The sequence below is a fragment of the Hippoglossus stenolepis genome, chromosome 2 (genome assembly GCF_022539355.2).
Source record: "Hippoglossus stenolepis isolate QCI-W04-F060 chromosome 2, HSTE1.2, whole genome shotgun sequence".
NCBI classification, from domain to species: Eukaryota; Metazoa; Chordata; class Actinopteri; order Pleuronectiformes; family Pleuronectidae; genus Hippoglossus; species Hippoglossus stenolepis.
The window spans coordinates 3,679,813-3,696,160 of NC_061484.1; the positions used below are offsets into that span (position 1 = coordinate 3,679,813).

Consider the following 16,348-nt stretch of genomic DNA (forward strand, 5'->3'; position numbering starts at 1 on the left):
GATTCCCAGTGACAGGTACACAGACTATTGAAAGTAATCACGTGAGAGAATGAACTGAATTGCATGCTGCAACTGCAGCTGGAACTATAAGTTCTTACTGTCTGCGTGGACGGTAACAACTGACCTCCTTTGACATGCAATATTTCATTATTGATGTTTCACTGTTGGGAGAATATTTAATTTCCTTCTCTCATCTGTGTCTTTGTGCCTACCTTGACTTCAAAGAATCACCTTTGTGAATTTGCAAGTATTCCGCCCTTGGGCAAACACTTGTGCTTTGCTAAAAAAACAGGATGTGGGGATTATTAATTCAGACTACTGAGCCTGGAGTTCTACCTGCTACAACTATTGTACAAATATTGTACCTGTCGAGACTTTCTCTCTTTCCCAGGAGAAACGATAGATGGGGAGAAGAAAGCAGACGTTTTATTTTGGTTTGACTGTTTTACAGTTTGTCTGGCTTGTGATTTTCTTCTATTTGTCTCAGAGAAAGAGAGGATAGATAGATAGATAGATAGATAAAACATCAACACACACACACACACACACACACACACACACACACACACACACACGCGCGCTCATTAACAACAATGCCAGACAGCACTGACAGGACTCTCACCGTCATCACACTCCAATACCCTTTCAGCAAAGTGCCCTCCTGTTGGCAAGAAGGCGTCGATGATGACAACGCAATTAATAATGCTGTCAGTTAGAAAAACAACACCCATCAGGGCGTTGTATGAAGCTGTATTCTGAGTGTCTGGGACAGAGGATTTCTGCTGTGACTGCTAATGAGGAATGCCACCGAACTTGTTTTTTTAATGTCATGTTGCTCCCACAAAGATCCAAGAAATCGCCTCGGTTGCACGGCATGAGCGGCAGTGTTTGGTCAGGGGAGTCATGTAGCTAAGAGCAACAGGAAAAGCAGGTGGTGGCTTGTTTGACACATTTTTAAGGGGCAGAGGCGAGGTCTACAGGAGAATGAAAACAAGCCAAGTTTTCCCATACCCTATGGGTTTAACACTGAACAGAGGGACGTTAGATTCCTCTGCTGCTGTTCCCCTGAAGGGTGGGCGCTAAGGAACTCTTGGATCATGACTCATTTGACCCCTCATTCTCTGTACAAGGAGCCTTTTACTGGAGGACTTTGACAAAAGAGACACCTGTTATAAAAACGCTTTTGATCCATTCTCTAGCAATTATAAAACTTAGTCCATGCCAGAAGAGTTGTGTCTGTACATGATATTGCAATGTAAGTCACCTGAGTTCTGAATTGAGAGTATTGTTGTTTAAATCCTAAACCACAGAAGGGATTATCTTCACATAAACTCTCTAGAAAACACTACTGTAGGGATTATGCTCAGCTGAAGCTTGTCTCGTGTTCTTTGTCTTCCAGTGTAAGAGGCAGTGAAAGCAATAACAGCAGGTCTTAGAATACCACACAAGTCAACCTGTGACACCATCCTTATTTACAGTATAACCATCAAAGACTGGTTTAAGCACTCATTATTGATGCTTCTACTGAAAATAACTTTGTTTTTCTGGTCCTCCGTTCCTGTTTCACTCTATACAGCCTTGTTTAAATGCACAAAGAAAAACTCTGATGAACCACTGCACACTTCCTGTCCAGCTCCAAACAGCAAACAGACGTACATGTAGCTCAGTGTTGCCTACTCTGTTGATATATAAATGAGATTTTGGTGTAAGATTATGTCACACACTAACTTGCAAATTAATGACAGCATTATGTGATTACTAACATATATTTAGGGATTTAAAAATGTTAAGTTAAAAACATTAAAGTTGCTTTCATACATGCAGGGAACTCTGGATAATCTCGTGACATTCCCCAGAGGGGCTGCACCTGAGGAGGAGAAAATGTCTGAGTGTGTGGCGCCTGATTTTTTTCTGGAGTTTCTCCTGCTTGCGCCCTCGTGAAAAAATCTGCCAACATGCTTAGGTTTACAGTTTATGTAATGTATTCTTCGGAAAAAAGATTTGGAAATTAGAGCTAGACATATATTGATGAAATGACAGCAACTTCAAAATAAAGGTAAAGATAAAGACGTTAGTTAGAGTCCCTTGTCTGGAGAATGTCTGCACAATTTGGCCTGGACTTTTCCGGAGTCTGTCTTTCACACATGAACAATGCAGCAGGAGCCTCTCACTCGGACATTTGCATTCTCACATCCAGCCCCTCTGGAAAATTTCCTGGAGAATATCCTGAGTTAAGCTCATGTCGGAAAGCAGTTAAGGAAGACCTAAATGTCACATGAGCATTTCATAATGTTCCACAGTCTCCAATAACCACATCCTCCTCCAACAAACACTGTCAGAACCAGATCGTGCACATTTCCAGCCAAAAACATTCCCTTACCCTTTTCATTCCATAAAGCAAACCCTCCACACCTTAGACTTTAATGCTGATCATACCATAGGAAGTTGACAAATTGTATGTTTGCCATCTCGGCAGATGACCGGAGACGCATCATACCTTACATTTCATAGTTTATAGTCTGGGAGACAAACAAGACACACAGATTTAAGACATATCTTGGAAGGTGTCTTACAACTTTACAAGGAAGAGACGTGAAGGGAACAGCCTAATTAATGTGACACATGCATGAACCCGGCAGGGTGGCTCCTTTCGACACCGGCTGGGCGAGTGGTATGATAATTACAGGACATGCAGAGCAGAACTCATTATGTGTCATTAACGTCAACTGTGATTACTGCTTTTTTTCCATTCAATTTGAGGTCTTAGATGATACTGAGGGACCACAGCAAGAAAACGTAACAGAAAAAACAATCCTAAAGACAATGACCTCAAAGTATTTTTCTCAAGGTTGTAAAGGATAAATAAAACTGAACATGGACATTCATGGACATTCACAATTTGTGTAAATTGCTGTTTTCATACTATAAAATCCTATTCAGATTAAATTCATTCTCATTCAACATCTGCAACGGAGCAGGAAAAACCATTATCTTTTTCTCAATCACTTTGACAGTTTTGAAAAAGCACCTAGTTTCTTACACAACACTTCACACATAACAATTAGACTAGGAGTGCCACAGTCAGTCAGAGTGGCCTAGAGCAAGGATTGGCAAATGTCTCAGCCAAACAAGTTCGGGCTGTGAACTTAATGTTCACAGTGAGTGGGGTCAGCAGAAGGGCTGGTGGAGGAGGTGCATGTTACGAGTTAAACTGAGAAGAGGCGTCTCTTTGTTTGATCTAACCCGCCAGTGCGTGATAACACGACAAAATGAGGAACCTAATACTTAAAACTGTTAAGGCATTGTGTCACAGCAGAGGTAGTGTAACAAAGACACTATATATGTACAGACTCATCATGCTAAATATGTGGGGCTGCAACTATTATTCATTTTATCGGTCCATAGACCCAGCATGTAACCGTTTCTAATTGTTTATGACTTTTAAATATGAGCATTCAAACCTCACAAAAGTTCAGACAGGTAATATTTATGTATCTGAGCTTAGTTGGAGAGTTTACACAGTTTTGTAGATTAATTCATTACCTGGAGGTAATGCATTTATTTAAGAAACGCCTGCACACTCCCAACTGTCATGCAGACATTTCATGAATCTGACCAAAATGATATGACGATAAACTAGATAATAAAAATATCTAGTTTATCTGTTTTTTGTTTGCAATTTCCTGTTTATTGACCTCTTTAAGTCGATTTCTAACAATATCACTTCATGTGACTTAAAGTGATCACGACCAATAACAGCTCCAACTATTAAATTCAAAATAAAAAAGCCTATCTGATTTCTCTGGCTGAAATAGTAAACACTGATACAATATGCCAATTTTATTTTTTATACATTTTGTGATTTAAGAAGAATAAAAGAAGATGACATTGTAGAACAAAAATATGAGATCATTATTTACTAGAGAAATTCTATACTTGCGATCTTAACACTGAAAATTCACTAATTATCTACTCGCCACTATGTCGATGGAGGGGTGGGTGAAGTGTTTGAGTCCACGTAATTTGCACCGTGTTTTAAGCCTATAAATCCATCATTTTCCGGTGTGTCCGTAAGAGCATGAAAACGCCTCAAGGAGGATATCAGAGGACATTTAGGCTTAAAACACGGTGTAAATGACACCATTTCAAGTCGAATTTGAATGTCGGGGTTTACAGACACTTGGATGACACCACACGAGGTGCATGTCTGAAAGAAGCTTATGTTAGCATAGTATATGCTAATAGCATGCATACAGGAGCATTTATCTCAAGGCACCTGTGCCAAAGTACAGACACCATAAGTGCACAAACATTGATATAGTTTGAATATTCAGGGACAAGGGTCACAAACATCACCTTGAATAACCTTCTACTAAATTGACACATTTAGGTATTCAAGTTTTAGTGCGTTTAAGTAATAAATGTATTGTTAAAATCATTCTGTTAAAAGTGTATATTGGCCACAGCTGAAATTTACCTTAACACTTTGTACAAGTGAGGGAATCACAGAATGGGGTGATAATGCCGGTCCCCACTCTTACATAACACATGGTCACTTGTGGAAATATTGATAATATAGCTTTGAGCTCAAGTACCAGTTTCAGCTTACCTTTTCTCTAATTGTTAATTGTATCTAATTGCAATTGTTTTACAAGTATTAGCCTCTACTAAAATGTTGGCGTATAGAAGATGCACATCTGATAATTCATGTCAGTGGGATGAAGCCACGGAAATCTAGAGGTTACTCAATTATTGTACAGCAGCCGAAAATACGTTGTCACCTGACCGAATGGCAACTGGTCGTTCACCCATTAACTACAGCGTAAAACCTGGCAGTCAGTTTTAATTCATTTTTATCACATGGTTAATGCTGGGAATTATGAACAATTGAAATGACATACAGGTATACTTGGATAAATGCCTGCAGTCATAAGAACAAACATCTTTCATGGGAGTTGGAACCTAATAAGTTTCTGAGTGACTGTCAGTAAATTAAACAAAGGCGCTTGGCAGCTGCTAAGAAAGTAGAGTTTTTACAGTTTCTCTGTTTGTCCAGGTGTTTGCCACTATGTCTGCCAAGATCAACTTTTGTCTGCACTGTGAAGCCTTTCTTCAACAGTAGATGGGCATTATGAGATAGGGGACAGAAAGGGAGATTCCTTGATATTTCAAATTTCATACCTATGAACATCAGTAGTGAGAATTCTGCAGTTCTGAATCCCAATACAACAACCCAATGCTGTGCATCTGCCACTGGGTGACTGGTGAACACGCTTGGTGATTAGCTTCTGCATTACACCTTTGGCATGTCAAGGTAATCTGAATTAAAATCTGCTGACAGACTGGCCAACACAAACCAGCCTGATACAAACAAACCACACCATGGCACGAAATGGTCTCTGTCTGATAGAGAACTGCAGGCCACTGTCTTTTTAGAAAAGGGGACAGTGGAAGAAGCACGGAACCTATTCATGATTTGAGTCAAATCCAAGTTCACAGTTTGGTTAAAACTCAGTTTTCCCCTGTCAAGAGTTGAACTATTTCCTTATAGCATAAATAAGAAAGACTGTAAATATAGAGGAAAGCCCTTTGACAAGACACATTGATGACAAGAGACATTGTCAAATATCAGGGCCACTGAGCTAACAATTGATCAAACTGCAGTCTGTTTGTAAAGCTCCAAACACAAATTTGAGTCAACACAGCTGCAGGCCAATATAAACTATACTATATAATACGAAAGAAAAACTCACATAGCCACTTTGCAAGACATTCCACAGTATAACTGAGATTAAAGTTCAAGTAAAACAGGAAAAGAAAAAAAGCCTGTTAAATCTACATTTTAACAAATCTATCATCTCCTATTGAGTTTATGATCATTTATGTGCAAACATGAACAGAATAAGGTCAAGTCACTGATCCAACTTGTTACGTCACTAACTGCGACATAAATGGAAAAATACACACAAGTGCTCATCTGGGCTCAATTCATTGAATAGCAGCGGCAGCCCGAGGCAGCAAACTGGCACAAGTACGTTTTCTATCATCTTTGAGAAATGGGCCTACACCTAACAATGACATATCACTTTCATTAATGACAAGTCAAAAACACTCAATGACAGGCCTCCAGGCATCCTGAGGTCACTGCGGTCATGTTTATAAACACTTAAGTTGTATTGACTGTATGAAGTTATTTAGACAAGGCATCTTTACTTTCCCTAGTACAAAAATTTGGAAAATGTTTCCCAGATACAGGTGCTGACAGCTTTCGCTTTTGATGTCATTTGGTGCCAGAGTCTGCACAGCAGCGTGGGGCGGTGAGGCATCAAAGACCTGCCACTACATGAGCTGTTAATCATTAGGTTTAACCCCATATTTTGCACTAAATAACTAATTTGGTCTATGTCCCATCCACTACCATGGGGGAGTTTCTGACTTAATGCAGCCAGCCACCAGGGGTCAATCAAGATGAATTGGCTTCGCTTTTAAATCTAAAACACTAATGTAAGATGTGAACATGGGCTGCCATCACATGCTACTCATGAGTTAGTTACGCATTGAGAAGTGTTGTACACTATATGGTAGAGATCTAAATGGTCAAGTTGTGAGAACACTTCTGCATTACCGTTGTTGTCTAGAGGCCACAGAGGCTATCACGTTAGCAAGCTAGCAGGAGAGTAAAAATCCTCTCTGACTAAAATTACAATATATCAACTTATCATCCAACTAAAAAAATGCCATGGCTTGCCCCATTTCTAAAAACATCCGCAAACACGTCACAACTCGAGGACATGGAGCTAATTTCAAAAGAATCGTGCGATCCGAAGTTGTGAATACCACAAGAGGGAGTAGTCATATGGATTCTTCTCATGAACACAGTAACGACAATCTTATGTAGAAGGCAGTAATGGTAGGAAAAAAATATTTGAGGATGTCTGAAGAATTGGGTCCTGACTTTCTCCGGAGATTGCCTTTCACACAGGAACATCGCAGCAGGAGATCATCTTGAGACAGATGTATTCATTTTGTTTGTTTCATTTTTAGCCTCTGTCGCATGTTCGTCACCCCCACTCGCTCGCAGTGAATCCTGCGGAGGACCTCCTGCTGTATTCTCACATGGGCTCATTGGGACAGTTTTTAAATATGGGGCTGGCTGGAGAAACTCCGGAGAAAGGCCAGAGCCTCTCACGTGGAAACTTGAACGGAGAATGTCCAGAGATTACCCGAAGGTCAGTGCATGTCTGAAAGCAGCTCATGTTAGGAAAGTCTTTATGGAAATGTTAGAAATGCAATAACTTTGCAAACATTGATGTAGTTTGAATATTCAAGGTTATACATTTTAAAATCAATGCTCATCTTTCAAATTCAAACACAAACAATGACACATTTAGGTATTGAAGTTTTAGTCCGTTTTAGTAATAAATCATTGTGGTAATCATCAGCTCTTCCTGAGAGCGGCTGACATGAAAGTTGTCAGTGACTCACACTCCTTCCTCAAATGGAACAGTGGTTCAGACATGGCGGACAGTAAACCTGAAGGGCGGCTCACCACGCCCTGTGGTCACACCTGTGATGGTGGGTGAGCAGCATCTTTCCATCTACCTGCTCGGCCGCACCCATTTGCAGGGAGGCGGCTATAAAACGCATCCTCCGGGCTGCCTCAGCACCAGCTGCTCCGCACCTCTCCAGGGCTCAGACTACTTCCAGTGAAGTCCAACACCAGGGTCAGAAGAGAAGCCACCATGTCCATCTCGAAACGCTTTGGATTATCCTCCATGTCCTTCTCCTCCGCCCCGTCCATGACGAGCTCCAAGCGCGGGTCGAGCGTCCATGGCGGCGCGGGCGGTAGAAACGTCCGGGTGTCTTACGCCTCCGACGGCATCGGCTCCGGGTTCGACCTGATGTCTGCGTTCGGAGGAGGAGGAGGAGGAGGTGGCGGAAGAAACAGCATCTCGGGCAGCGAGAAGGGGACCATGCAGAACCTGAACGACCGGCTGGCCACCTACCTGGAGAAGGTGCGCGTCCTGGAGACCACCAACGCGCAGCTGGAGCTTCAGATCCGCGAGTGGTACACGAAGCAGGCCCCCGCTGTCAAGGACTACAGCAGGTACATGCCCATCCTGGACGACCTGCGCAACAAGGTGAGATTCCCCCTCCTCACACACTGTAATATATGAAATATGTTTCATTTTCCAACCTCTATTTTACTTCTGTTACAATATAACATAATCCACAGGTGATATTATTTCGTGTCCCATAACTCCTTAAACTTTCTATATAACATATATTGTCAATAAGTATCATTAAATCATCATTCAAATTATATAAACACAAACAAATGATCTACCAAAAAATGTATTCAGTGCCCCCAACTCCTTAAACTTTTACAGAAAATTAAATGGTATATTATAATAAAAACAAAACATCATCCATTTAACATGACGTGTTAAAGATTAACACCTTTAATTATTGCCCCACCTTGATGATTCCTCATTAACATACTGTATGTGTAAATACTGTGTAAAGTCTAGTCAGTCATGTGACCTCAGAACAGGATCTCGAGAAACCACGAGTGAATCATAAAATGTCAACATGGAGGATTTAACAAGGTCATTGGAGTTGCTGCACATTAAAATGCAAGCACGCCGTATTAAAAGTAAAGTTTAGTGTCACTTATCACCTGATGCCATCAACGGTTTATAATAATTACAGTGGAGTGCCACTCAGGCGTAAAGAGCACTGTTCCGCAGATCAAAAGAAACCTCGTTGCCCCACATTCTGGGCAAATGCATCACCAACATATCTCTGTGGATAAGAGACAATTAACAATGCTGCTTCTTTTTTTTTAGATTAATGTTGCCACACAGGACAATGCCAGGCTGATGCTGCAGATTGACAATGCCAGACTGGCAGCAGAGGACTTCAGGATCAAGTGAGTGGAATAGTTTATCAGGAATTATAATCCATAATCTATTTTTAAAAATGTAATGACCTGCAGTATTATAACATGACTGGTTCAGTCATTCCAGACTTAGTGGAAATATTGTCACACACAGGGGTGTAACGGTCAACAAAGCTAAAACAGGTCGGACTGGTTTTGGCGCAGCGTCACCGTGTCTTTTTTTGTTGTTAGTTCTAACAGTAATTGAGCAGGTACATGAACGTCCATGCCGCTTTCCTACGCAGGTTTGAGAATGAGATGGCGATGCGCATGTCTGTGGAGCAGGACATCGCCGGACTGCGCAAGGTTCTGGATGACCTGACCATGGCCCGGTCGGACCTGGAGATGCAGATCGAGGGCTTGAAGGAGGAGCTGGTCTACCTGAAGAAGAACCATGCAGAGGTGAGGGTCCTGCAGCCAGGAATAACATCAAACTATCTCAGAGAGCCCCATCCTCAGTATCTTACTGAATCTTTTTTAAAGGATAGATAGTTTCTTTACTTGACCAGAAGGGAGCATTATCCATTAATTCATCCTTGGTTCCTGAGAAAAGAGGCTCAGAACAATATTACAATAGTTTTTCATGGGACAGTCATATATTTGCCAAAAGCCTAGGGATACTATCTTTTACTTATGCAAACAAACATTGTTTGAATTGTCAGCTGTGCCCTCAAGTTGTGTATCTGGAAGCACGTGCTGCCCCAGGCCGCAGGGTGCAGCCGTAAAACAACCACTCATGAGAGTCATCATCTGATGACAAGACATGTCAGATAATAAGGTTCACTAATTGAGATGCTGCAAAAGGGACTCCATACTGTTCCTCAATATATACATACATATTATTTATACATATTATCATCCATTTTAAGTTTAATCAATACTAGCAAACATAGGTGACATCAGATAAATTGAGGATCTGCGAGCCAAACCTGAGTGCACTGAACAGAACAAGATATTGTTTATTCCTAAAAATACAATATTTCTTTTTTTAAGAGCAAGAATTTAGCTGTTTTCCAAACTGGCTCTTTGAACCTTCTTTTACTCATTCCTTCTTTGGCTCTCCCTGCATCTTTTACCTGGCCTTTAATTGTTGTTCTGCCTGTAGGAGCTTGCAGCCATGCAAAATCAAATGAATACCAGCTCTGTGAACGTGGAGGTGGATGCTAAGCCCCAGGAGAACCTGAACGGTATCCTGGACGAGATCAGGTCTCAGTATGAGGGCATCACTGAGAAGAACCGCCGCGAAATGGAAGCCTGGTACAAGGTCAAGGTGAGGGGGAGCGGGACGGATGACACATAAAACCTCATTAAAAAAAAAATCCAATAATGATCTTATAGCCTGAATAGCTTTCTGAGCATTTCAATGTCCAATTCAATGTCCTCCAGTTTGATGAGCTGAACAAGCAGGTGTCAACCAGCACAGAGATCCTCCAGAGCTCCCGCAGCGAGATCAACGAGCTCAAGCGGACCCTGCAGTCTCTGCAGATTGAGCTGCAGTCCCAGCTCAGCCTGGTATGGCATATCCCTCGTGAACAGATGCAGCAGCACATTATTTCATGCGTTTCCTTTTTTTCACTACCATACAACACAAACATTGCTAACCAGTTGCATCTTGTCATCCTGTGTTACTACAGTGCATTCACCACACATGCCATAGTAACATATTTGACCAAATGTTTGACTAGACATGCTATGAATAACAGTCACTAAACCTGTGACTCACGTTTTTGTACCTCAGGCAACACAATTAAAAGAGGAAACGGAAAACAAGCAATTAGTTCTTGGAAGGCTTCTTATATCTCCTCCTTGTTTTGTGTCCTGTGCAGAAATCTGCCTTGGAGGGCACACTGTCTGAGACCGAGTCCCGTTACAGCATGCAGCTGAGCCAGCTCCAGGATAGGGTCTACCACCTGGAGAGTGAGCTCAGCAAGATGAGGGCGGACATCGAGAGGCAGTCCGCCGATTACCAGCAGCTTCTTGACATCAAGACCAGGCTGGAGTTGGAGATCGCAGAGTACCGAAGGCTGCTGGATGGAGAGGATACAAGGTAAGAATCTGTACATACTGTTTAAGAACATTTTAAACACAGACTAAAAGTATAATAAAGAAATAGTTAAACATTTAGGGAATAGCCCTTTCATGTCTAAATGCCCCCGCTGATGGCTATTGACCACCAACTACAAATACAAGATACAGGTGAGCTTTGGAAATGCTGAAAGGCGTTATCTTACATTTAGTCAGCTCCTTCTAACTCTCAGCAAAAAAGCAAATAAGTGTATTAACCAAAATGCTAAACTACTCGTTTACAACATTTGTATAATCTCCATCTGCAGTAGTTAGACTGATAAAACAACTTGGTCTTATTTTTTGTCTTTTTATCTGATCTTCCAGCAATTCTGCTTCCACTACTGTACAAAGGACTGTGGTCCAAGAGATCAAAAGTAAGTTGATATCACCATTGCATTTTTTAGCTCTCTACCTATTTAAATTAAATATTCCACTGATTTTATTTTGCTTTTGATTTTCCTCAGCATCCAAACCAGTCATTACCCAGAGGACTAAAGTGGTGATTGAGGAGATAGTTGATGGAAAAGTGGTGTCCCGCACAGAAGATCTGCAGACAGAGGTCATCAAAAAGTAGACAGACTGCATCCCAACAAATCTGAATCAAATAATAAAATCTAAAATAAATCCACACAGGCCTTCCTGTACTACTAAAACAAACCAGTAAATGAGTCATTACTTTACCCAGTTCAGTTCAGTAATCTTTCATATTCGTTTACTTCTGCAGTGTGATTTTTTTACAGAAAATATCTATTTTGATTGCCTGAAAAAGTAATAAAAATGATAAATAAAATGGTTTCAAATGTGTAAGTGTTGACAGAAACAAATCCGGATTCATACATAGGGTGCAGCTGTGAGCCTCAGACAGGAAATGCACTTGAGAGTATTGAGACCTTTCATTCTCTGACCACTGAGGCATAGATACATTTGTTTGGGTGGGGTGGACAGGTCATTGTCATAGAAAATATTGGTCCATTTTGTGGTAGTGATGTGTTTCTTGTGAAATAAGATGTTAAAGATGTTAAATGTAGCATTTTTACATTTTAAATATTGTCAAGTAGAAGTTAGACTGGTACATTTACCATTAACAAAGTAAACAATTGTAAAGATGAACCTGTAATGTAAGTACTTCAGATCTCAGTTTGTATTAACCCTCCTGTGTCTGGCTGTGAAAGGGCTGCTGGCAACTTTGGTTTTTCAACTTACTGAAGAGAATAAAATCTGACCTTCCACTTGTTTCATCTTTGATTGCACACAAATATAAAAGTACACTATCTACAGGTACTACTGTGTTTGTTAAAAACCTTACACATGTCTTTGTAGAATTAACAAAAAGTTAATAATGTATTTGCTTTAACTTTGTGATCTTTTTCAGCGATTGTCAAAATCCACATAGTTTGTTACTTCTGTATTTAGTTCAGTAGAAGTTCATTTTTCACAAAGGCATATTGACATGTAACATATATCTGATTAGTATAAATTATGATATCATTTGATAAAGTGAGACATTGAGACTTTAGAAACGTCCTGTTACAAATGAGAAGTTGAGTTAATAAGCAACAAAACACGGCTGCTCAATGCTCTGTGGTAATAAATACTGATTTAGTGACTCTTTAGGAGAGAAGAGAGACAGAGTTAATCAGCATTTCTTGTGTAAGTGGCACCAGAATGAATGGGGGTCTATTGAGCTGTATCCTAAAACGTTTATGGGGTATTAATATTTTTTTCTGCCAATTTTCCTCATGTTTTCAATGTAAGATGTAGAAAAAGATCCATTAGAGTAGATTTGCATATTTTGAATCATTGTGAAAAACCTTTCTGTAAGTTTCTGTGACGTCACGCACCACAAAGACACTTGATGATCGCAGAGCCTGTTTATTGAGAGAATGTGCTGCTGCTACATTGGACAGATCTTCATTTGGTTGTCAAACGCTCCTCCTGGTCCTCCTTTAGATGGTAATTCAACCTCATTCACTTTCCTGAGACTCCCAGCGGCATCCAGGGACGTTGTATTCCTCCAATCAGTCGCTCCCCAATCAGCATGCACTAGCAGAATGCTAGTGGAATGATCAAAAGAACTGTGGAACTGTTTCATTTCAATTCTGATATAAGCAACACTATATTTGCATTTATTAAAATAAAACATGGCATTTTTCTCAAGAAGCAGGTGTAAAAAAGTATTTTAGCCAATTAGCCTCATTCAGTTCAATCCATTGAAGGCAACCTTGTGACTGCCTTGTAGGTGAATTAAAGGTTATTTCAGTAGCATTAATACAGAGTGGACAGACTCTGCTTAGATGGGCTCTGGTATAACTAAAGGCTTTTGGCTGCTGATAGCTTATGCTAACAAACGCAAACTACACATTCGCATTTTGCCGACTTCATGAGTCTAGACTTTTGCTACAGTTGCACTGTATTTAAACACTTAATTTGACCCCTTACTAAACATTTGTTGCAAAAATGGCTCCTGTTCAATGAAGATTTCAGTCTCTCATATCTGCCACATTCAACCTCTGATTCAGGAAGTGAGGAGGTTTTCAGTCCACTGTGCCTGCAGTTTTCTCATCTATCCACTAGATATCAGTATATTCACAGTGATGAGGATATGGTTGTATTGAGATGTCTACTGATTCTGTGGGAAAGCATCCTATTGAAGCAGCTTATTTCCTTTATTTCAGTATTAGAATGTAGTCAGACCAAATATGATGTCTCTCATGACATCTTAAACCCCTAAAAAGTCAACTCTGCTCAAAAGTACTAATTTAGATTGTTTTCCATGGAAAACCCTTTGTGTTCTTAAAATGGCTGGGAAGTAGCTCTAGGCTGTTTGAAGATCTATAAAAAAACACATCAACCCCTTCTCTATCCCCACCTAACCGTAAGCCAGCTTCCTCCAGCTCTTCATCAAACACACAAACCACTGCTTGTTTGCTGTTTTGTTACTGTGCACTACATAATCCCAAATGGTATAATGGCAGTAATCAGGCAGACATGTTAGAATCAGAAATCAATCAGAAATCAAATCCAAAGTTGAAGCAGAAGAAGAGTGAATTGTACAGAAGTGCTGCAAGGTCAAATGTATCAGAATGGTTTTCATGTGTCGCTCTCTATAACATCAGAAGCGAAGCAGACTCTGACTAGGCTGCGTTAGATTACACAATACTGATCATTGGCCAGACCTGGCTACTTTCCTTTTGTGGTGAAATTATGGGATTGGGACTGGTTCTTTAGGTAATTTATGTGACATAATATATTCACTTCCTCACTGAAATAAAACACTGGATGGCAAAAAACTTTCTCCAACTAAACTTCTCTAAATCAGATGTAATTGTCTTTGGTCCCACCTTCAGCAAAAATGAAATCACAGCAAACCTCGGTGAACTAGTGCCATTTAACAAGTCCTCAGCAAGAAATCTGGCTGTGGTCTTTGAGCAAAACCTGAGCTTCAAACCCCACATTAAAAAGCTTGTGCAATCGTGTTTTTATTATTTAAGAAACATAGCCAAGGTTAAACCTTTTATCTCACATACAGATCTGGAAAAATTCATTCATGCCCTTATTTCCTCTCGCCTTGACTACTGTATCTCCCTTTATACTGGTCTTATTCAGAAATCAACCCTCCGACAAGGAGGAAGAATTTTCTTCCTTTTGCTTTAAACCAAAGGAGATGGAGCCTTTGCCATCAGGGCCCCTACACTTTGCAAGAATAAAGTAGAACTAAATTAGAGGATATTTAATCACATAAAATATTTTGTTGAGGTGGTCAGATGTACAGTATAAACAATTGTTTTCCTAAATGTTCGATTTTAATCTTAATTTTTAAATTAATTCTCAATATGCAAAATAAAAAAATAGATACCCAAATTTATTTTGACTTTTTTTCTCAACATTTTGCATTTGTCCTTGGAATGCCAAAAAAAAAATAATTTAAATAATCGTCCACTTTTTCAGATTGTGTTTCGGTCCCATTCTTGTGAACACGATATCTCAGAATGCCTGCAGAGAATTTCTTCAAAATTGGCCCAAACGTTCACTTGGACTCACATATGAACTGATCAAAACAAATGAAGGGTCATTAGAACTTCTTAATTTGTATTTAAAATATAATAAACACTTTATTTGCATTAGTTTAAATAAAACCTGGTCTTTTTGTCGAGAAGCAGGTATAAATAAATTGTTTAGCCGATTATCCCATTCTGACATAAAATAAATGTAGCCGATTTTCCATTTCATTTTTGATATGCAGACAGTGGGGGTCACCATGAACAAAAGTGAGGTGGAAATTCTTTGTCACCTCTTAAGGACAATTTATGAATGCCATTATAAAAGTGGAGCCGATTATATCTTTGATTTATACACAATGTTTCATTTTATTATACTTGGTAATGTCTTCTGTGACATATCAAACGTCCATAATAAGTGATATTAAACGTTCAACATTATTTTCGGCAGTGAGTAGTGATAACCTGACTTTATACATTATACCAACATTTAATACTTCACAATAGTGTTACATGCATCCTAGTCACTAACCCAGTAATAAAGTGTCCCTATCGAGTGGACAGAGAAAGTGTACACGTCTTAAATGTGAAGAACAGATCCATTAGAGCAGGAGCTCCCTGTCCTCCCACACTCTCCACTCAGTCTTTATTCATATCCGAGGTCTGCACCAAACATCCGCTGTGCCGGAGCACCACTGTGTCAGTCAGGGCTGGTGCTCCCTAGTCACGACCCACATGATGACAAAATCCTGCACCACGAGAAGCTGACGTCACCGCGGTACAGTCACCTCCTCAGTGACGTCACTGGATGACAGCAGCGGCAGCAGGAGCATGTGGGGTTTGTGCCACCTGCTGGACGGACGCCGCCACTCACCCGTGCCTCACGTCGTCAGGGAGGGACCAGGGCCAGCTCCGGATCAGGTATGGCCTGGAAGCGTGTTTGTGAATACAAAACGAGCATGTGGGAGGAGGGGGGGGCTCCACCTTCTTTAAAGATCAAGTCATAACAGTATAAACATATCTCAGGGGTCTTCAGAGAGGGACCTTGGAAACCATCCACATTATACACTCAGCTGTTTTAAAAACAGGGAATATCAAATGTGGGACTGAAATTAAAGTGTAGCCAGGTGAGGTGTTGTTGCTGTGAGTTAACGTAAGTGGGGATGAGCTACAGTAACACAAGACATAAGGTGAAACAAAATCAGTAAGATAACACATGACCAAAGGAGTCAGAAAATATACCTTTTGAAAACAAACACTTTCAATGATGTTGATCAATGTGCATTGTCCCTGGTTAAATGTCACTAAAAACAAATGTATAACATAATATATGTGTGTCTTG

The 16,348-nt window shown here is 40.3% G+C and overlaps 1 protein-coding gene across 1 annotated transcript; it reads left to right on the forward strand.

The window, feature by feature from the left end:
* The first annotated feature begins 7,646 nt into the window (after positions 1-7,646).
* On the forward strand, positions 7,647-12,237 carry krt97 (keratin 97). The gene is made up of 8 exons (XM_035183700.2): positions 7,647-8,141; positions 8,850-8,932; positions 9,187-9,343; positions 10,047-10,211; positions 10,328-10,453; positions 10,768-10,988; positions 11,333-11,382; positions 11,473-12,237. Exons 1-8 carry the CDS (start codon positions 7,743-7,745, stop codon positions 11,580-11,582), a joined length of 1,311 nt encoding a protein of 436 aa, XP_035039591.1. The 5' UTR covers positions 7,647-7,742; the 3' UTR covers positions 11,583-12,237.
* The last annotated feature ends 4,111 nt before the right edge of the window (positions 12,238-16,348 follow it).

Coding starts and splice junctions, on each gene's coding strand:
- krt97 (XM_035183700.2), top strand. CDS start 7,743: ATGTCCATCTCGAAACGCTTTGGATTATCCTCCATGTCCTTCTCCTCC. Junction 10,212..10,327: donor AAGCCTGGTACAAGGTCAAG/GTGAGGGGGAGC, acceptor AATGTCCTCCAG/TTTGATGAGCTGAACAAGCA. Junction 11,383..11,472: donor TGTGGTCCAAGAGATCAAAA/GTAAGTTGATAT, acceptor GATTTTCCTCAG/CATCCAAACCAGTCATTACC.